This window comes from Plecotus auritus (genome assembly GCF_963455305.1).
Source record: "Plecotus auritus genome assembly, chromosome: 1".
Lineage (NCBI taxonomy): Eukaryota > Metazoa > Chordata > Mammalia > Chiroptera > Vespertilionidae > Plecotus > Plecotus auritus.
The window spans coordinates 109,663,439-109,686,006 of NC_137770.1; the positions used below are offsets into that span (position 1 = coordinate 109,663,439).

The 22,568-nt window shown below is 42.2% G+C and overlaps 1 protein-coding gene across 1 annotated transcript in view; it reads right to left on the bottom strand.

Moving 5' to 3' along the window:
• Positions 1-22,568, bottom strand: part of NRP1 (neuropilin 1) — a 172,801-nt gene that overhangs the window by 53,500 nt on the left and 96,733 nt on the right. The window contains 2 exon segments of the mRNA XM_080686986.1: positions 2,206-2,350; positions 8,641-8,796. Coding sequence (XP_080543112.1) covers positions 2,206-2,350; positions 8,641-8,796 — 301 coding nt within the window.

The window sequence follows — 22,568 nt, forward strand, 5'->3', positions numbered from 1 at the left end:
CTCTTAAATTTGTAATGCTCTGAAAATGACCTAGAACTTCCCCTTATATAACTTCTGAGAAAAAAATAAAGCCAAGGTTATATCTTACTTTTTAATGTCCTTTCCTCCTCCAAAACCTCCCACCCAATTCCTGCCTCCAAGGCCTTGACCTTTCTAAGTCTTAGGTCCTAAAACAATAAACATGTCTGTCTCTATGATGGAAATAAATAACATTTTGGTAAGAAATCAGATGTCAGCTTTTACTTTCTAAAATGGGCTCTACTGTAAACAGTGTAGTTTTATTTTCCCCCCACTTAGTTTGTTCTTTTCTAAATTGCTTAAAATTTCATGGAAAAGTGCTTGGGTGACTTTTTTTTTTTTTTCCCCTTCAAAAAATCAGTATTTTCCTTATCTAAAAATAATTATAATAAAGAGGATAAAAATAAAAACAATAGAGTTGGCTTTCATGAAATGAGAAATTAAATACTCTAAATATGTATACTAATATAACATTAAAAGATAGTTCACAGACTTTTAAAAGTTGTTTACTTTTCATTACTTTTGGTGAATCAGTTATTGATTCTGTTTTGAATTTTTTAAAGGTTACATTGTACTGCTCTTTTAAAAATGAAAACATTGCATTATATTTATTTAAATGAAAGGGAACTCTGACGTGACTGCTATTTTCTTCAGAATGCCCAGTGGACAAGTCATAACAGTTCTGATAGCCATAGCAATACAGTGAGAATAACAGCAGGACCATTCTTTTCCTTCTAGCTTTGTCCTGACCTGGCCACTTTTCATTTTAGCTACTTAGTCTCTTAGAACTACACCTTCTTCATCTCTTAAATAACCCACCTACTTGTAGCAAATTTAACAGACTTTAAAGTCTTATTAATGCCAGAATAAGCAAATTAAAAAACTAGAAGTATTGCCCAATTTATTTCTAAAATTAGTATTTTATTCAACAAAAGGTAGCTATTGAGACAACAGCTAAGAGAAAGTTGCCAAGGTAGTTAGTAAGAGGAGGAATTCTTGCAATTTAAACTCCTTAACTGTAGTTCATGAGGCCACCTCCAGAATTCAAAATTAAAAAGATAAAGCAGGAGGAGAACATTCCATGCAATAATAGAATAAATGGTGGAACAACCAAACAACTGAACAACCGGTTGCTATTACGTGCGCTGACCACCAGGGTGTGCACATGGAACATGGCAGGTGTCAGCAGCAGGCAGCAGAACATGAAACATGGTGGGCATCAGCTGTGGTGGGATGGTGGAGCAAGTGAGCAGGGGTGCCAGACCAAGGTGGGGTGCTGGTTGCTGTCATCAGGGTAAACCTCTGGTGGTTACTGAAAATTCTTTGCTCCCACACACTAGGGTGCTGCTGGGCACTCGCACCTGCTGTTGGCACCAGAGCCGCTGCTTGCACGCACTGCTGGTGCCTGGCACCAGCCCCGATCGCTTTGGTGCCATCTCTTTCAACTCCCCTGAGGGCTTCTCTACCTCCCCTTGCTCCTGAGGGGCAACTGGGGCAGCAGCCATCGCTTGCACCCACTGACAGTGCCGGCCCCGCTCACACCTGCTGCTGGTGCCAACCCCAAATGCTCCGTGCCATCAGCGGGTGCAAGCAGGGCCAGCACCATCAGCGCATGGGAGCGGTGGTGGGAGCGGGGCTGCGGGCAGACAGGGGACAGGGGGCAATGGTGGGAGGGGCCAGGCGGGGGCGTTGAGGATGGGCCAAGACCTGCCCCTGTGCCCACCACAGCCTTGCTGCCCACAGTTTCTTTCAAGGTGCACACATTCGTGCACTGGGGCCCTAGTTTACTATAAATCTACTAAGTACCTGTCAGTGTGCCCAGCACTTAAAAGACAGGGATAAAAGGCATGGCACTTGCCTTCATGGAGCTTACGGTTTAGTGGAAAGGTGCCAGTTCACAAATACATACCACATGCCAGCTGTGTTAAGTGCTTTATATCCACGAGCTAATCCATTATCAGAAGAGCCCTGAATGGTGTATGTATGACTGTTTTCCAGGTGAGAGAACTAAGGCTTTGAAAGGTACTAAATTGCCCAAAGAAATAAGCTAGTGAATACAACAAGTAGAATTGAAACTCAGGTTTGTCTAAATCCAAATGAAAATTACCATATATATACAAAATGACTCTTCCTGAATTTAAAAGTTTATATAAATCATAACTAGGCAATCTTTAAGCTGGAGCTTACCTGTTATCTTGCAGCCATATACTTCAAACCTCATAGATATACCATTTTCCCAAGTCAGAGGTTTAATCCGGACAAATCGAGTTATCAGTGGTTTGGGGAAAACTCCAAACACAACATCTGTGGGGTTGGTGTTTCCCTGAAAGATCTATATGAAAAAAGAAAGGGCCCTTTAATAATAGTCTTTTGGGATTGAAAACAAATCCAAAATACGTTTTCACAAATGCTTGTAAAAATTATTTATAATTTCAACATTGTCTATCCAGGTTGAGGTGGTGTTGTTAATAACTTATCATGTGTTGTGTTGCTGTTTTTTAAATGATGGCAATCAGAAAGAATCATCCTAGCTAATAAAAGAGTAATACACAAATTAACCATCACCCCGCTACACCCACAAGCCACGCCCACCAGCCAATCAGGAGCGAATATATAAATAAACCCAACCAAGATGGCTGCCACCACAGAGCGAGCAGGAGGCTTGGGTTTCCCTGGCAATGGAGGAAGCCAAGCTTTCTGCACACCCTGGCTGACCCAGGCTTCCACTCAAGGATATAAAGTTTCAATTATAGAAGATAAATAAATCACAACAAAAATGGCGGCAGCCACAGAGCTGGAGAGAGTAGGAGGCTTGAGTTGCTTCTGGCGATGGAGGAAGCCAAGCTTTCCACTGGCTGTGGACTCCACTCAAGGCTACAAAGTTTCAATTATAGAAGATAAATAAATCCCAGATACCAGGGCCTCCACTTGGGTCACTGGGGGGTGTGGCTGGCCTGCAAACCACCACAGGCCCCTCACCCAGGCCACCCCATGCCCCAAGGGAACCCCCATCCTGATCCGGGTCACCCTTCAGGGCAAACCAGCTGGCCCCCACCCGTGCACCAGGCCTCTATCCTATCTAATAAAAGAGTAATATGCAAATTGACCATCACTCCAACACACAAGATGGCTGCCCCCATGTGGTCAAAGATGGCTGCCCCCATGTGGATGCAAGATGGCTGCCACAAGATGGCTAGCAGGGGAGGGCAGTTGGGAGGGTCCAGGCCTGCAAGGGAGGGCAGTTGTGGGCAATCAGGCCAGCGGGGGAGGGCAGTTAGGGGTGACCAGGCTGGCAGAGGAGGGAAGCTGGGGGCGACCGGGCCTGCAGGGAAGGGCAGTTGGGGGGGACCCAGGACTGCAGGGGAGAGCAATTGGTGGGGACTAGGCCTGCAGGGGAGGGCACTTAGGGGCAAACAGGCTGGCAGGGGAGCAGTTAGGCATCAATCAGGGTGGCAGAGGAGTGGTTAGGGGGTGATCAGGTTGGCAGGCAGAAGCAGTTAGGGGCAATCAGGAAGGCAGGCAGGCGAGCAGTTAGGAGCCAGCAGTCCTGGATTGTGAGAGGGATGTCCGTTTAGGCCCGATCCTACCGGGCAGTTGGACATCCCTCGAGGGGTCCCAGATTGGAGAGGGTGCAGGCTTGGCTGAGGGACACACCGCCCCCCCCCATGCACAAATTTTGTGCACAGGGCCTCTAGTGTCTAATATAGAACTAGAAGCCCGGTGCATGAAAATTCATGCACTGGAGCGGGGGTTCCTCAGCCTGGCCTGCTCCATCTCACAGTCTGGGAGCCCTCAGGAGCGGGAGGCGACCTGGCAATCAGGAATAGGTGATGACCCATTACACCTCTGCTGCTGCTACTGCCGGCAGTGCAAGCCTTGGCCGGCCCTGGTTACCTGAGCCACAGGCGGCCCTCGGTGGCTGGGCAGTTGCCATCTGAGGCTTACCTGTGCCTCGGGCAGGCCCTGGGTGGCTGAGGGGTTAAGGGGTCTGGGCGTCGCCATCTTGTGGCTGTGGGCGCCACCATATTTGAGGGTGTGGCAGTCAATTAGCATAATCCCTGCTTATTGGCTGTGGGCACTGCCATCTTTGAGGGAAGGGCTGTCAATTAGCATATTCCCTCTTTATTGGCTGGGGGCACCACCATCTTTGAGGGCGGGGCTGTCAATTAATATATTCCCTCCTTATTGGCTGTGGGCGTCGCCATCTTTGCAATGGTGTGAGGGTCAATTAGCATATTCCCTCTTTATTAGATAGGTTTGTCCTAACTATCCATTCAATTTTCAGAGTGGCTAGAGCCTCCAGAGCACTGTTACAACGGTAATATTTATTTAAAAATGCACATTATTATATTTAAAAATGGGCAATTATTAACTTTATCATATGGACCTACAAAATGCTAAGGACATTTGATGGGAACTCTCCTTATTTTACTTTCCCAGGAACTCCCAGAAAGTCTGCTTTTTTAATTCAGTGTAAGGCCTGGCTTTTTGAAATTCTATGTTCCCTGCTACAAGGTCAAGTGGCTTTCTCTCTTTCACTCCCATTTCTTGTTGGAAGATCTTTTCTCTGACATTCATTAATTAGTTTAATCTTTCTTAGTTATTGGCAAAATTTTGTTTTAGTGGTCAAAATAAAAACTTAGTTATAAACAATGCATAATTAGAACTCAGCTTCTCCAGGGCTTCTGTCTAGTTTTAAAAGGAGTCATTTTATTCTAACCACAGGTGTAATGATTGCCTGTCACAAACCAATTTCCCACAAGTATTTGTCAGGGCTCACGGTGCCAGGCCTGGTGCCACAGTCATATTCTCTGGCAAGATGTCCAAGCAGTGGAGACTGTTTGCCTTCGTGGAACATTCTGGCAGTAGACCCACCTCAGGTGAAACCAAAAGCTTCCACTTTCCTGGATTTTACTTGGCCCTGGATTGGGGATGGCCTGTATGAAAGTGGCTGTCTCAGTTACATGCTGTGGGTGACAAGCACAGCCAGGCCAGACTCCTCTTCTCAGGTGGTGTAACTTGAGTTTACTGGGCTCATCAGAGGCATGAGATTCCTTGCCACCTTCCCAAATAAGTCCATAGAGGAGAACCACAGTTTCCCAAGGTTTGCTCTTCTCCTGGGAGAAAGGGCTTGTAAAAGTCAAGATGGTGTTTTTACTTCATTTAGCTTAAATGGCCTGCACAATTGAAGGGGGTCAATGCTTTCCAAAGTTGGCTGTTAGCCTGATCCCTCTCCAGAGAAAATTTAATATCATAATTTATCCTAGCCTGTGGTGGACTTCAGATGCCTATCCTACTTTAGCATCTCTCTCTGGGAAACAATCTGTGTGGGAGCATTTTTGTGTGACAAAGAATAATAGGTAGCTGCCAGAAAGAGTAGAGTCCCAAACTATGGTGCTTAACGTGTCAACAAGTCCACTTCAGGGAAGCCCAGCAGTCTGTTAGGAGCACTGCATGCACCAATGCTCAGCTCACACTGAGGAATTTTTTTTTTTTCTTCTGAAAACAACCTAAGGACATGCATTCTATTCAACATGGAGAGGACTGCTGAGGTTGTGATGGTCCCAGGCTGCTCCTGCTGAGGTACAGCCAGCTCTCCCTGAGGAAAGTAGGAAAGAGGGTAGAGGGCAGTGGCTGAAAGGTCCCAATGCATGGAGAAAGGCAGGTAGCCAACAATAACTAGACTCTAGTGGAAGCTCAGATTTCATTAGGTTCAATAAAAGTGCTCAGACAGATGCCAGGTCTTTATCTTTGTTGAACCTTTCTATATTCTTTCTGCCTCCCACTTTGAAAGCTCTTATGTGTGCCAGGGTGTTCTGATAGTGGACATCTATTAAGAGCTGTGTGCATTGCCAGATATCCCCTGAGGACTTGTGTGTGCTTCCTGACACCCTTCTGAGCCCTGTGGACAGCCGATGGACAATAGCTTCAGAGAAGGTCTTGGAGATGTAGCACTATTTTAATTTATTTTATTACATCTATAATTAGTGGCCTGGTGCACAAAATTCGTGCATGGGTGTGTGTGTGTGTCCCTCAGCCCGGCCTGCACCCTCTCCAACCTGGGACCCCTTGGAGGATGTCTGTGGGATCGGGCCTGAACCGGCAGTTGGACATCCCTCTCGCAATCCGGGTCCACTCGCTCCTCACTGCTCACCTGCCTGCCTGCCTGATCACCCCTAACCACTCTGCCTGCTGGCCTGATTGCCCCCAACTGCAACCCACTTACAGCCTGATCACCCCTATATGCCCCCCCTGCCAGCCTGATCACCCGCAACTGCCCTCCCCCGCCAGCCTGATTGCCCCCAACTGCCTCCCCACAACCAGCCTGCTCACCCCTAACTGCCCCCTGCACTGGCCTTCTCACTCCTAATTTCCCCCCTGGCCGACTTTCTCGCCCCCAACTGCCCCCCTTGCTGGCCTTCTCGCCCCCCAGCTGCACCCCCTGCCAGCCTGTTTACCCCCAACTGCCCCCTGTGCTGGCCTTCTCACACCCAACTGTCCCCCCTGCCAGACTGCTCAACCCCAACTCCCCCCCCCCTGCTGGCCTGCTCGCCCCCAACTGCCCCCCCCCCACTGCCGGCCTGCTTGCCCCCAACTGCCCCCCCTGCTGGCCTGCTCACCTCCAACTGCCCCCATGCCTGCTGGCCTGCTCTCCCCCAACTGCCCCCTCTGCCAGCCTCATTCCCAACTGCCCTCTCCTCCTGGCCTGATCGCCCTAACCACCTCTGCAGGACCACCATGGCTTTGTCTGGAAGGACATCAGGAAGGTCTCCCAGTCTAATTAGCATATTACCCTTTTATTAGTATAGATTATATATATACATATATGTGTGTGTATATAGATAGATAGATAGATAGATAGATAGATAGATAGATAGATATAAATAATTGATTTCAGTGAGGAAGGGAGAGGGAGAGAGATATAGAAACATCACTGATGGGAGAAAATCATTGATCAGCTGCCTCTTGCATACCCCCTACTGGGGATGGAGCCCACAACCCGAGCATGTGCCCTTGACCAGAATTGAACCTGGAACCCTTCAGTCTGCAGGCTGACACTCTATCCACTGAGCCAAACTAGCTAGGGTAGCACTCATTTTTTAAGAAATGTCCTGAAGGTCAGAGGCCAGTTCTCCCATGCTCTCTCTTTTTAAAATATGTTTTTATTAATTTCAGAGAGAGGAAGGGGGAGAGAGAGAGAGAGAAAGATAAAAACATCAATGATGAGAGAGAATCATTGATCAAATGCCTCTGGCAAGCCCCCTCCACTGGGGACTGAGCCAGCAACCCGGGCATGTGCCCTGACCAGGAATCAAATCTCAGACCTCCTGGTTTATGGGTCAACACTCAACCACTGAGTCATATTGGTAGGGCTCTCTGAATTCTCTTGCTTGTGGTGTGTCCTTGGCATTAGTGTGTTCCCCACCCCTCACCCCCAATCTATTTGTTTGAAATTAAAGCATGTCTGCCAAAAACTACTCCAAAATAAGAATAAGCCATGAAACTCGGGTAGAATTTACTTGCTTAATTGCCAGGAATGTTGACTATGATGGCTTTTCTTTCCCAGATGGAGGATTAATTTCGTGTCCTCACCAGCTAGACAGTGGCCTTGAACTTGCCTGACCACAAAACTTTCCTCCCACAGAGCAGCTGCATATCTATATCCCCTTCAATCTTGTCTCCCCTAAACAAGAGTGAGGGCTTTGCAGCTAATCAAAGGGAATTAATAGTTCTCTCACTTCACACGGGGAGGCTTTTCTCAGTTTAGGGCCAGGAGGAAGCCAAGGCAATGAATGCTCCAGAGAGAGACAAGGACATGTTAACTGACCTCTTCTCAAATCCAGAATTTCAAGTTACTGTACCTGGATCTTTGCTACTATCATTATCAATTCTCTACATTTTACTCAGCCTCAGGCAAGCTTTTAATTTTAGAGAAACAGCAAGTGTGAGTTCTCAGAAATCTTTTGATTGCTAAATCAGAGCTAGCATAACTTCAAGTAAACAGGCAGGCTGAGGAAAAAACACTTCAGTTCCAAATGATTTGGGGCAGAGCTCCCGGGGACAGGGGTTTTCCTCCTTGGTTAAAGCAGTGAGAAGGTGGCATGTATGTGATCTTAGGGAACATGATGGACTAACTTGGTTCTATTTACAGTGTATTCTCACAGAAGCAGCCAAACACACTTGCAAATTAGTTTGTGAGCCACCGAGGATAGATGAAAAGGACTTTTCTAAAACCAGCCTGTTACAGAGAGGAAGAATGAATCCATGAAAGAGAATGGAGAAACACAGGGAAAACAAAACAAAACAAAACAACTCCTATGATTCTAAGAGGACAGTATTCATTTTATGCATAGTCCTAGTCCTTGTGGAATGTATAAAGTGACTCTTGAGTCTGACAATTTGGCTGGTATTGACTTTTCTTGGACATATCCGTATAATTTGCTTTTGACTGCTGGATCTGGGAACATGACACCCCTTTGGTCAGCTTTAAACCTCTAATTGCTCTTTTCATTTTAAATCAATTAAAAACTGAACCAGACCAGACTGAAAGCTCCCAAACAAGTAAAATTGATCGTCCATTTCAAAGACTAAATTGTTTGAAGGGATGGCAGCCAAACTTACAACAGGCTTGTTTCCTTCTTTAATGGTGATCCAGTCTTCCCCATTGGAGCTAATGTCTATTTTGTAAGTGTTGACGTAGTATTTCTTCTTGGTTTCCTTTGAAATAGCTCCCTGTGTCCCAACAGCAGTGACAAAGCGCAGAAGGCCCAAGTCCACCTGCAAGACAATACACATGTGGTCAGCTGCCCATCACCTGGCCCAGATCCTGGAGCATATTCCCCTGTGGGCTTCATAGTGTAGTTTCTACCAACCTGGGATCAGTAGACCCTAATTCCTTCTGGCATCAACAACCCCCAAATTTCCCCTCCCATTCCTCTAACAAAAGGTACAAATAGGAGAAGACAGCAATTGCCCTAGGTAGGCAATTGCCAGGAAAGACCTTTCTCATTGCTGCAACCATGGTTGTTTAATCCCTGGTACAAAAGAGAAAACGGGGTTCAATATCATGTTGCTGTATTTTCTGAGACTTTAAAAATCTTTTCCAAACAGCACATCAATATATGCCATTTTGCAAATAGAAAATCAAGGCAAACAAGATAATCTCACATATAGGAGACTGGAGAGGCCTGGACTAGAACTGAAGTCTAACATGGTCCTATTTTCCATCACTATTTAGCATTCTACCTCCTTCCAAATAGAATGCAGATCAGAACAATACTGACTTTGAAAGCACTGTGAGTGTTGTGGTTTGGGAAATGGGCCCTAGATGTGTAATCTGGAATGGAGTAGAGATGAAGAGTGCAGAGTAAGAATTTTTGTTTCTTAGATTTGAATCAGATAAACAACAAATATTTTTAATATAAATATGTCCCATGTAATATTTGGGACATAGTACAACTAGGTCATGGCTTACTTGAAATACAAATTTAACTGGGTGTTTTTATATGTTATCTGGAAACGCTAAATCTAACTAAATTCCAGCAGGTGAGACTGAAAAGATAGATCAAGGACAATGATCTATCCAGCTAAATCTAACTAAATAATCAGGTGATTTTAAGTTGTAAAAACTCTCTGATTTCCTAATGTTGCAATCTGAAAGTTAATGGGTACTCTGGACAATGGTTGCACTAAACAGCTTCAAATACTCTCAGAACACTTAATGTTTTACTCACTATCCATTGAGTCATGTCCAATGCCACATCCACTTTCAAGCTGAAGGGCCCTTCAAATCTTGATGTCCAAGGGTGCATGAAGCAGAGCTATTTAAATAAACTCTTCCTGTCAAATTACAAATGGCCCTTCAGTTTGGAAATTATTAAACTTCTAAGAGTGCATAGGTAGATTTGAAATAACTCTAGAACTTTATTCCCTGACTGCCTTATTCCTGCTTTTCAAATTTTGTTTCTAGGATACAATTTAGTGCCAGGTAGAAAAGAAGTTAACTGGTGGTTAACTAGAAAAATCCTAAGTATTAATAACAGCTGACTTAAAGGAAGAAGCAATTGATTGGAATTTAGATACCCAACACAGGAAGCATCCAAGGTTTCAGATGGAAAAGCCCCAAAGGCATATGCATGATCTGTCATAAAAAAAAGTTTTCTTTTTTCAATGACAATGAAATACATTAGCAACCTCCCCATGTAATTGCATGAAATTTCCTGCTGTGCTATAACACTGCAGATTCTCTTATTTACCACACTGGGATACTTGACATTTCATTTAATTTTTCTTTCTAACATCACTGCCACTGGGTTTAGTATGGATGAGTGACAACCTCACAAATTGATTAAAGCTGGGACTCATTGAAATTAAAATCAGAAGGTATCCAGAACTCTAACAAAACAGCTTCCCCAGCACTATGAGAACTCTCACTGCCAACATTGGGGAAATTCTTTTAAGTACTATCTCCCTTAGTATCTATGGGGAATGCCCTAACAGAGACCCTCCCATACCTGATGATTGGAAGGAGATACATAGCCTTCTGTCTCAGAAGCATCACTGCTCACACTGTTGGTGTCTGTGTCAGGAGACTCAGAAGGACTTCCTGTCTGTATGTACACCTTTCTTATGGGTGTGGCCTGCTCAGCTAATAATGACATTGTCCTTGATCTATCTTTTTAGTCTCACCTGCTGTATCTATCTCCCAGATCCATTAAAATATTTGTTATTCTGAACACAAGAGAAGCCTTTTCTGCCTGCATGCCTCAATGTGTAAATTTCTCTTGGCTTAACCATTTCCTCTGTTGTTGTTTTTTTTATATATATACTAGTGACTTTTATTTCACTTTCTGGTTTGGAAGGCAGAGTAAGTCACTTGTCACCCTAGATTCTAGGGCCTAGAATATTAAGTGTGTAGTTAATGTCTCCACCGCTGAATCCATCCTGTTGTGTTTTTGTTCTATCTCCATCCAGACTTTTATGATTTCTTTTAGGGAGTATCTGTGTTTCTATATATAAAAGTAATAGATGCCTATTGAAAATTCATAAGATGCAGAAAAGGTTAGAGAAGAAAATAAAATCTCCATAAGACCACTATTAGGAAATAACTACTAATAGCCTCCCAGAGTTTTTTTTTTTTTCTTCTTATTCTAAATGTATGTGAATATGGTATGCGTGTTTTGTTATTATAAAAATGTGGTCATATTACTTCTATGTTTAATGAGATTCCTTTTGTTTAGTTCTGCGGCTATATTTCCAAGTCAAGATATTTTTCTACCACATCATTTTCAGTGGCTTTATGATATTCCATGGTAAGGTTGTAGCATAATCTATTTAATCAGCATGCTACCTGTGAACACTGTTATTCAACCTGATTGACATTCATTCAGTGGACAATACTGCTCATCTGCTAAGTTCTGCATTAAGTGGTGAGGATATCAAGAGCAGTAAGAGTGTGGGAAGCACAAACACATAACTACAGAATGGGGCAATGTGCAGAAAGTGTGATACAGCACAGAGGAAGGAATAGGCCCTTTACCAGAGAATTGGAGCTAGGGGTACTATAGACATTTCACAGATGGCTATGAGTCCATTATATGAAAAATACACAATAGAAGCGTGCAAGTGGACACAAAGGGAAAAAGTGTTCCAGGGAGAAGGAGGAGCAGGAAGTGCAGAAGCAAGCAGAAGGAAATGAATGAATGAAATAACAGACAATAAACAATCTACCATTGTGGTAGGCAGTTAAACAGACATGAGCAGAGCAAGGACAATGAACGAGGTACAGAAGGTCACCAGGGCAGAAAGTCCCAGGTGCATAGCAAAAGACAATTGTAAGGTGATACCTCACCCCCAGGGTGATCTTTCAACCCCTAGCATATCCATGGGCATGAAATTTGGACTTCCTGACCTTTTCTCCCTAGAGATATATAGGCATCAGTTATATTTCAGCTCCAGGCCCAGAAAAGCAACAAAATCAGACCAGTGACCCCAAGACTGACCTCAGGACCACTGCACTGAATAATGATCTCCTGCCCTGTCACCAACCAATCAATCAGTGGAGACTACAATCTTGAAAGGACACACCTGGAAAGCTGCTGAATATTCTGTTAAGATCTTCCCATGGGACTTCTCCTAAAATCTCCATCCTTAAACCCTTAGGGCAAGGATCCAGTGTGCTCTCCCTCCTAGAAGCATGTCCAAGCCTTTCGCTTCCCCTTCCCGAGACCCGCCCCCCCGCCCCCCGCTTCTGCATTACTATTATTTTCCTTACTCCCAAGCTCTAAGGGTTTTTCCTTTACCTCTATAACTTGTTTCCTAAGCCTATTTCTTCTATTAATTACTTCTTCCACCTCTATGACTTGATAAATAAATGTTCTCTTATGGTTGAAGTCTTGGCTCTGAATTCTTCCCTAGCCAGAACTCAAGTACTGAGGTTGCTGAACCCAGGTCCGGTCTGACCCCATGCGTCTAACACCTGGTGCCATTCCTGCCCAGTACAACACAATGTTTCCCTCACATCTATAGACATTTCTCAAGAAATATATTGATCTCTGGCCATCTTAAAGCCAAAATAATCAATTGTCATGAAAACCATTCAAGATCAGCCATGACCATCCTCTTGGTGACTTAGCTTTCTGAATTATGATGAACTCTTAGCAACCTCACATTCTAAGAGATAAGATTGATGACTCAAAAAAGGCAGCTGGAAAGACAAAGATACAATCCAGAAGAGTTCTAAATATAGCCACCCTTTTGGGTTTGAGAGTTCATTGTCCTAACAATAGTTCCTTTCTTTCCATAAAAATTCAGAAACACAATAACCATAATTAAATAACTTTCTTTTCTTCAATCCAATCAGCTGTGGTCCAATCACTGTTTCCTTATTTTGAAAAATATCATTATTTCACAGCTGCCTTATTTTTAATTAGAAGATGGATGTGATTTCACATCTGAGTTTACTGTACTTCTGTTTAATATTAAGGATGCTGGTGAGGGGATGTGATGATGGGAGGGGGTATGTACACAGCTGAACATCAAATGCATTTGCTTAAATTGTTGAATGTTGTCACTCCCTGTGTGTGACAAACATAAACATCTGGTACTTATCTGATGGTATGTAAATTATTTTACAGAAATTCATCAAAATCCTTTTTTTAAAAATATATATATATATTTTATTGGTATCAGAGAGGAAGAGAGAGATAGAGATAGAAACATCAATGATGAGAGAGTCATCAATCAGCTGCATCCTGCACACCCCACACTGGAGATTGAGCCCACCATTTGAGCATATGCACTGAGAGGGAATCAAACCATGACCTCTTGGTTCATAGATTGATGCTCAACCACGGAGCCATGCTAGCTAGACCAGGGGTGGGCAAACTTTTTGACTCGAGGGCCACAATGGGTTCTTAAACTGAACCGGAGGGCCGGAACAAAAGCATGGATGGAGTGTTTGTGTGAACTAATATAAATTCAAAGTAAAGGAGCGGAGGGGAGAGCAAGAGAACCCTCTGCTCTTTCGGCTCCTCGGGCCGGATAGAACAGTCGAATGGGCCAGATCCGGCCCGTGGGCCATAGTTTGCCCATGGCTGAGCTAGACTCAAAATCCTTTTGAGTTCTAGTGGCCACCCTTTGAATTAGCTTATGTAGCATTATCATCAGAAGTGACTCAATCTGGCATCTTATTTCCAATCCTATATAATAAAAGCCTAATATGCTGTGTCCGGTCATCCAGTCATCCGTTCAACCAATCAAAGCGTAATATGCTAACGATATGCTAAAGCTGCTCAACTGATTGCTATGATGTGCACTGACCACCAGGGGGCAGATGCTCCAACCAGTAGGTTAGCTTGCTGCTGGGGTCCAGCCAATTGGGACTGAGCGAGATGGGCTGGACACACCCTGGAACCCTCCGATGGTCCTTCCCTGGGTGGCCAAACTTCCACTTCCCTCCCCGGCCCCGATCGTGCACCAGTAGGGTCCCTTGGCCTGGCCTGTGCCCTCTTGCAATCTGGGACCCCTCAGGGGATTTTGGAGAGCCGGTTTTGGCCCGATCCCACAGGCCAGGCCCAGGGACCCTACTGGTGCACAAATTCGTGCACTGGACCTCTAGTATAAATATAAAATTCTAATACTGCTCGTAGAATCTCTAACCACATCTTACTTTCACTGTGCTCCACACACAAAGAAAAGATATTGCTAGACAACAGATACAAAAGAGAAAAGCCCAACTTTTATTTGGGGAGAGTGCACTAATAAAAGAAAACAGCTGTCCTCATTCACTTCTGGGGGCAGGAGATAGTGTCCTAGCAGCTTCTTGGAGTGAGGGGCCCCAAGGTGTGGGTTCTAATCACGTTTCTGACTCATTCTTTGTTGTAAAATGTCTACAGGTATAATCCACATGTGCTTTATGACCATGGTATTGTCTTAATAATGACAGGAAACACATTCCCCAGATAAAGAGAAGCCAGAAGAGGCACACATTTTACTGGAAACCACTTGAGGACAAAGAACTAATTTCAGCATTATGTAGTAAATCACGTAGCAAACCTTTGCAAACTCTTGGTTAAATACCAGCATGCAGCCTCTGAGCCATGAAATGAATATCCTTGCTTCCTATAATAATGTATAACCAGCTATTGGTAATGTCACTATGTAGCCTAGCCTAATTTCTAAAATGAAAATCTGTCTTGCTCAATAAAATACTGCTCATTGATCTGGATTGGCAAGGGAGCATTTACCAGCTTTTAACATTCCCAAGGCAGGTCAATGCAAAAGCCTGAAAAAATAAAGAACAAAGAATTGAAGTCTGATTTAAAAACAGGAAGAGCACTTGTCGGTAGGGAGTGTGTGTCAGATTTTTTTTAGAGCATCTTTGATGACTCAAAGAGCTGTTTAATTAATCACTAGACTCTACAAGCTAAAGAAAATATTTTTGAGCTATTGCTCATTTCCTTAGATAACACATGTGTAGAGCCTGAGCATTTAAACATCAGTGCTGTTATAGGGTCTGTGGGCTTAATTCACAGTACCTGATCATTATGTTACTTAGATGTTGAACTTCTTTTCTTCAATTTTATTTTTCACTTATAGTTTACATTCAATATTATTTTGTAGGCATTTTGATCTTGAACTTTTTATAGTTACCAATAAAAATATACCCACTTTTATTCAGTGACATAATTATCTTCTTATGTATTTTTTTCATCATCACTGTATTACATAGAAAAATACTGATGGCTAAAACTACTCTTATTAATAGAAAATTCATGAAGCAACACGTCTGTGTCAGGCATTTTATTAAGGGCTAAATTTACATATACTATCTCTTTCAATTCTCACAATAATCATACAGGGAAGGTTTTATGGATAAGCAATTGAGGAAGAAAGTGATGTGTGTACCTCTCTTAGTCACAGAACTAAGACTAACACAGGACTTATCCCAGATCAGATTTGTGGCCCATGCATGAGCCTCTACAACCCATGCTGTTCCCCAATTCATATTGCAAAAACCATAATTATAGAAAAATAATTTAGGATTTCTTAGTAATTAATAATTAAATCTTATAGTTACCCTATGTGGAAATTAAATATTTTGCATAATTATACAGAATATGAAACCATTTATGATTACTTTGGCTATTTGTTTAAAATTTACACTAGCTACTGGAAAGCAAAACTTTACAAATGATTCAGTTATGCTGTAGAAAAACAAAATGGTAGTGATAACGCATTTTTAGCAAAAGACAGTGAGGAAACATTTACAATGCTGATAAATAATTAAAATATTCAAGTACAAGAAAATCGCAATGTAGAAAGACGTCACTCATTTTCTTTTCTAGTCTTAATTGCCTGGTTTAATATATTTTTCTTTCAATGAAAGAAAAGCATTTTCCTGGGTGGAAACAAACTCCTGGTTGCAACACAGCCTATGCTGATAGTAAAACAACCCCAAGTGAATGAACAGATGAATTTTCCTATCAGAAGATGTGAGCCAACCAGCCAGAATAATATCAGATAAGTCTGTAACAAATGCAGTCAAAAGGCTGGCTTCCCTGACTGCCACTGTACTCGCAGCAAAAGAACCACAAGGAAAGGGGCAAGGAAAATGAAGTCCCCAAATGAGGGCTGACCTTTGTCTTTTTGGCTGATGGAGATGCTGTTTGTGTGGGCTTAGCTGTGTCTGGATGTATAGCGCATTCTTTGTCATGTTATTTTTTTTTGCATAAATCAGAAGCAACTAATTAAAAAAGAAATATTTAATTCTGATATGTTCTTTGAACTAGAGTTCCATCTGGTTCTGTTTGAAAAGCAAAATCTGCTGTAGTTCTTAAAATTGGTAAGTGGCATTGGCAGAAAGAAACAAAAGGGACTTCTATAGCGCAGGTTAATACTACAGCATTTCAACTAGAGACATTTCCAGAATCCGAGCTACTCACATCACTCCAATATAGAAACCATAAAGATTGAAAGTGAAGGAGAACGCTGCTCTAGGGTGGAGACACCACCTCTGGTCTTCATTGGCTTGGTGTGACACACACAGAATTAGACTTGAGAACAGTGCATGGAGCTGTGACATCCCCTGAAAATGTTCATCTTAATTTATGAAATATATTTAAGACAAACATGAGCAGAGTGTCTTCACATATTCTATGTAAAACCTGAGGTTTTTTCCTTCTATATTTTCTAGATCAGATATAATTGTGCTCAGAAAAATTAGATAAACATTCCATTTCAATTCCTCTCTTATAAGAAACTTGTACAATCTAGACCTCAAGACACACAATATTCTGATGACAAAAGGGAAGAAAACAAAATCGTATTGGGATTCCTATAAACTCTGGATACAGGAAATTAGTATCTCAGGCAATTTAAAAGTGCTATGTGGAGTTAAAGGGAAAGGCTGATTAAATCCCTGTGCTTTAGAAGATATTGTTTTACATCTTTAAGATATACACTGAACTGTGAACTCATTTCTTCTTTTTTAAAAAAAATTTCTTTATTGATTAAGGTGTTGCATATGTGCCCTTATCCCCCCATTACTCCCCTACCCCTTATCCCCCCCCCCAACTCATGCCCTCACCCTCCCGTTGTCTGTGTCCATTGGTTAGGCTTATATGCATGCATACAAGTCCTTTGGTTGATCTCTCCCCCTTAGCCCCACCCTCCCCTACCTTCCCTCTGAGGCTTAATGGTCTGATCGATGTTTCTCTGTCTCTGGATCTGTTTTTGTTCATCAGTCCATGTTGTTCATTATATTCCATAAATGAGTGAGATCATGTGATATTTATCTTTCTCTGACTGGCTTATTTCACTTAGCATAATCTTCTCCAGTTCCATCCATGCTGTTTCAAATAGTAAGAACTCCTTCTTTTTTACCGCAGTGTAGTATTCCATTGTGTAGATGTATCACAGTTTTTAATCCACTCATCTGCTGATGCTCATTTCTTCTTTAAAGTCTTTTGCTTCAATACCATATTAATGTGCAGATGGGTACCTCAGAACCTTTAATAGCTTGGTAGAAGATGACATTTAAATGGCCCCCTCTTCCAACTAGAATATTCAGGAGCTATTGCTGGGCAGTAAAAGACTCAGGGCTTAAAACTTTTTTTTTCTTTTTAATCCTCACTGGAGGATTTTTTTTTCCATTAAATTTTAGAGAGAGTGAAAGAAACGGGGAGAGACAGAGAGAGAGAAACATCTATGTGAGAGAAATACATCGATTGGTTGCCTCCTGCACATGCCCTAACCGGGGCCCGGGATGGAGCCTGCAACTGAGGTACATGCTTTGACCAGAATCAAACCTAAGTCTGTGGGCTGATGCTCTAACCACTGAACTAACCAGCTAGGGCAGGGACTTAATACTTTTATTTAACACTAGAGGCCTGGTGCATGAAATTCATGCATGGGAGGGGGGTGTCCCTCAGCCAGGCCTGCACCCTCTCCAATCTGGGACCCCTCAGGGGATGTCACTCTGCCGGTTTAAATTGGCAGTCAGACATCCCTCTCACAATCCGGGACTGCTGGCTCCTAATTGCTTGCCTGCCTGCTTACCTGATTGCCCCTAACTGCTTCTCCCTGCCAGACTGATTGCCCCCTAACCATTCCCCTGCCAGCCTGATTGACGCCTAACTGCTCCCCTGCCGGCATGATCACCCCCAACTGATCTCCCCTGCAGGCCTGATCTTGCCCCCAACTACCCTCCCCAGCAGGCCTGGTTGCCCCCAACTGCCCTCCCCTGCCAGCCTGATCACCCACAACTGCCCTCTCCTGCTGGTCATCTTGTGCCGGGCATCTTGTGATGATGTCGTGCGAGAGATGCCATCTAGGCTTTTATTATATAGGATTTTTTGAATTCTTATTTCTAAGTTGCATTACATTTGAAACCTGAGCCTAATTCTTTGATCTGGAAAGAGAACAAGTACTCAGAACAGAACAAACTTAATCCCTAGAAGCTTGGTTAAGAATTTAACTTAAAAACTCTGTAGTAAATATTGCTTAATTGGAAGTTCTTAAGAGAGAAAAATAAGTATGCTATAGTTTTAAAATAAACTGTAACCACCTGAAATATAATAGATCGCCTCATCAAATGCCTCATGGGAGAGAGTTAGCATGTGCTTTTGTGAGATGGGTTTTCTCAGCAAAGAATTAATGAGCTTCTCCTCCATGGAGGGTACAGGCTGGCACAGGATGGCCTGCAATAGCTCTTGCTTCCATCCATTACTTGTTTATGTGCAATACCTGTGAAAAGTAGAAAAGTGTTCTCCTAGTTTAGGACCTAAAGGTTAGGAATTGCATGGGGGTATGTGGGCATGTGCAAGCTGATCGGCAAAGTGATAGTGTCCCAGTTGACTGTAGGGATGTGATCCCAGACATCCTGTAAAAGCAAGCAGATGTGTATACAGATCTCTGGCTCCTGACTTTTGTCTCTGCCAAAACAAAGAGGGTCCAATAATAGAAGAATGGATAAAGGATGATCTGGATTACAACCACTTTATACCTAATAGCAGAATGTGTTATCTCTGCACATAATTTCAGTAGGACAGTAGTACATACATAAAGCATTTATTATTGTTGTTGTTGTTATTAAAAACATTTGGGGACAAACTGTAAACTAATATACTGAGTCAGGGTGCATTCTCACACTGATGTGTCTTAAAGTCCATATGTTGCTTCACAAATTGTAGGTGCTTAAACTGAGAGTGTGAAATTAAACTGGAGGATGATAAGTGTTTAGATAAAAACATTTAATCCATTAAATTCAACACACATTTATTGGGAGCAAGTAGGCCTATGTGAAATAATGATATTATGAGACTAAAAGTAAAAAGTGCCACCATGCCAATAAGTGAGGCATTTTGGGATTCAGAAGAAGGAACAACTTCTTGTGGAAAGGAAAAAAAAGGCTCTATGGAAAAGAGATCATTTGAATCATTCAAACTGGATGTCATAGGATCAGATAAGGCTTTGCTGGGGAAGGGACCAGGGTTGATGAGCTAAAGGCAGATGAAACACAGAAAAAAAAACACCCAACACAACTGCCTAGATTTCAAAATAAGTGATATGACAAATACTTTCCTTCTAATATCTGTTGGTAAAATTCCCTTAGAGAGTAAGGATAAGTGTCCTCTGCACCCCCACCTGCCTGAGGCTAAAGCTAACAGCAGTTAGAATATTAATGCAAAAAGAATCATTGGAAGGCCAATGGACTTTGATATTCAGCAGGCCTGAAAATAAGCATAATATTGCCCTGCTATGGGTTCAATGGCTCAAGTCAATTCCCTAACCTGATAATCCTTTTACTGTTTACCAAACTTTACCTTTGATATGCCTGTATGCATTGCTAAAGGGCAAATGTGTATTCAAGTAAATAAAAAAAGTGGACTGGCCAGAGGTCAGTGTGCTCTTCACAAAAGAGGCTCCACCTGGTCCCTGATGCCTTCTAAATTCATATTTCTTCTGTAGCATTTTCATTTGTGCGTCAGCCCCCCTTCAGATCCTGAACCCCAGCCTTGCATATTGAGGCACCCACACCAACACACATCATCCTTTATGTGGGCCTTCATGTGGTCCACAAGTCCAGTCCAGGAAGTACTTGGTTAGTGACAGAGACAATGGAATCACACTGTTAATTAAACTTGAAGCTCATGACTCTGCACTGCACTACTGAGTAATTCTGCTGAAACGTGTGCTTTTGCTGATTCTGGAATCAAGCTTTTCTGGGAGTGAGATATAAACCTCATTCTGCACGAGTCAGAGACTTCTCTATTGAGCCTAATGTCACACTCTGCAGTTCCATCCCATGTTTATATCCTCATTAAAAAAAAAAATCAGTGAAATGGCATAAAAACTGGGTGATGTTTTCTTTAGGGATTCACACTGCTGTTGAAATCATACCATTTGCTCCTCAAACATTTAATGAGAGGTCAGTGGGTTTAGAACATGAGCTTAGAATGGTGGGTATTTTTGTTTCTAATATCTGTTGCACTGTGAAGGAAAGTTGGTGACTGGCAATTATTCATTTATAACACAAAAAAGTGCCAGATACTTGGGTGAGAGAAAGCGAAGATACCAGATCCCTGCCCTCAAGTAAGTGAGGGAATAAGTCAAGTCAACAATAAATCTCAGTACAGACTGCATAAAAATACTCTGTGAATTCTAGGACTACAGGGGCAAAAACTGGGGTGATGCAGGCTGTATTTGATGACAAAAAAAGCAAAATCCCCAGGACTACCTCTGAACCTTTGACATTAAAAAGTGACCTGGACAATGTTAAACAAGTTAACTTAGCCATTCTAAGCTTTAGGCTCCTCCACTCTCCAACAAAATACCAATGTTTAGCCGATTTGTTACTTCTCATGGTTATTATGATGATCATAATGAGGCGTTTGTATACAAATTCACTATAAGAATGTGACCCTAATATTTTTTCCCTTAGTCATTTTGGGTAATTGGTGTGTGTGTGTGTGTGTGTGTGTGTGTGTGTGTGTTTCTGTCTGTAGTTCCTAGATTACAACTCCTTTGGAAGAGAGACAGAGTCTTTTTTTAACTTTAAATTCACCTAGCCCCACATACTAGCCTATAATTCTTAGCAGATGCTCAATGTTTGTTGCATTTAAATTTAATGCTGTGTCAGTCCAGCATTGCTGGCAAGATCTGAAACTTCTTTCTTCCAAACCAAAGCCAAATACCCATCATTAAAGTCTATGTTAAAGTATTTGGACAAATAACATACTCTAATGCTAGGAATGTAATTATTCTTATCTTGGTGTTTATAATTGCAAATATAACTACTCATAAAATTTTCAATCCTTTGAAAAGTTTATTGCTTAGAGCTTGAGTCAGCAAAATGATGAGCTTCATTGGCTAAGTCTATGCCATGTGAAACACTTTTTTATTTATTTCTCAAATGACCTCTTATTAACTTAGTAAGTGTCCCTCCTCCCAGAAGTTACCCCAAAGGTAGCAGGGCTTAAATCATTTTCACTATATATCATGATTTTAAATATCTCACTCAAACCTCTTTCAACCTTTTTATTTTAAAGCTAAATAATTTGCAAGTGTGCTGAAACCGGCTTGGCTCAGTGGATAGAGCATCGGCCTGCAGACTGAAGGGTCCTGGGTTCGATTCCGGTCAAGGGCATGTACCTTGGTTGCGAGCACATCCCCAGTAGGAGGTGTGCAGGAGGCAGCTGATCGATGTTTCTCTCTCCTCGATGTTTCTAGCTCTCTATCCCTCTCCCTTCCTTTCTGTAAAATATCAATAATATATATATATAAAAAAAATAATTTGCAAGTGTGATGTCCATCCTCAGGATGTTTATGTACTGGATGTTTACATATCTGGTATCTTAGACTATTTCTATACCCTTTCTGTACTTCTCAAAAAAATTGCAACATCAAAATTTCACTGTATAACTATAGCTTTCTATGGTCTTACTTAATTCACATGTGATCTCTATTAGATGTTGGAATGATAGCTTTGTGTGGCTAGAAAATGAATGCAGATTTCAGTCCCTTTGCGATCTTTGTGTTTCTCTGTCTCCTGGTCTCTGAGAAGCAGCCTCACAAGGAGCCCTGCAGCTAGCTCTGCCCTGAGGCAGTGACCTCAGCTATGGACACACATATTTCCAATCTATCAGCAGTTTAAAGAGGTTTTCAAACCGAAAAGACCAAGTGCATATTAAAAAGCATTTCCGGTAAGGTATATTTCTGTTGCAAAAGCTGTGGTTCTATGCTATCCCATAAAGTTTTATCTGTATTATTAGGGAGATTCCTAAATGACTCAAAACAAACACACATTGTACTCAAACAGGATTTGTCTATTCCAGCACAAAGAAAATGATTTGTTTATTATTAGCTTTGCAGTAAGTCATGCCTTTAATTTTCCTTCTTCTCCTAAATACTTAGTTTCAAAAACAAACACAAGGATGAATTTCTGGAAACTGAAGAGTTGCAGATGGGGTGATGGTCTCAATCAGTCTATTGGACTATAAACTCTGACAGCATCCTTCACACCGATTTTCCATGTATTTCTCAATGAT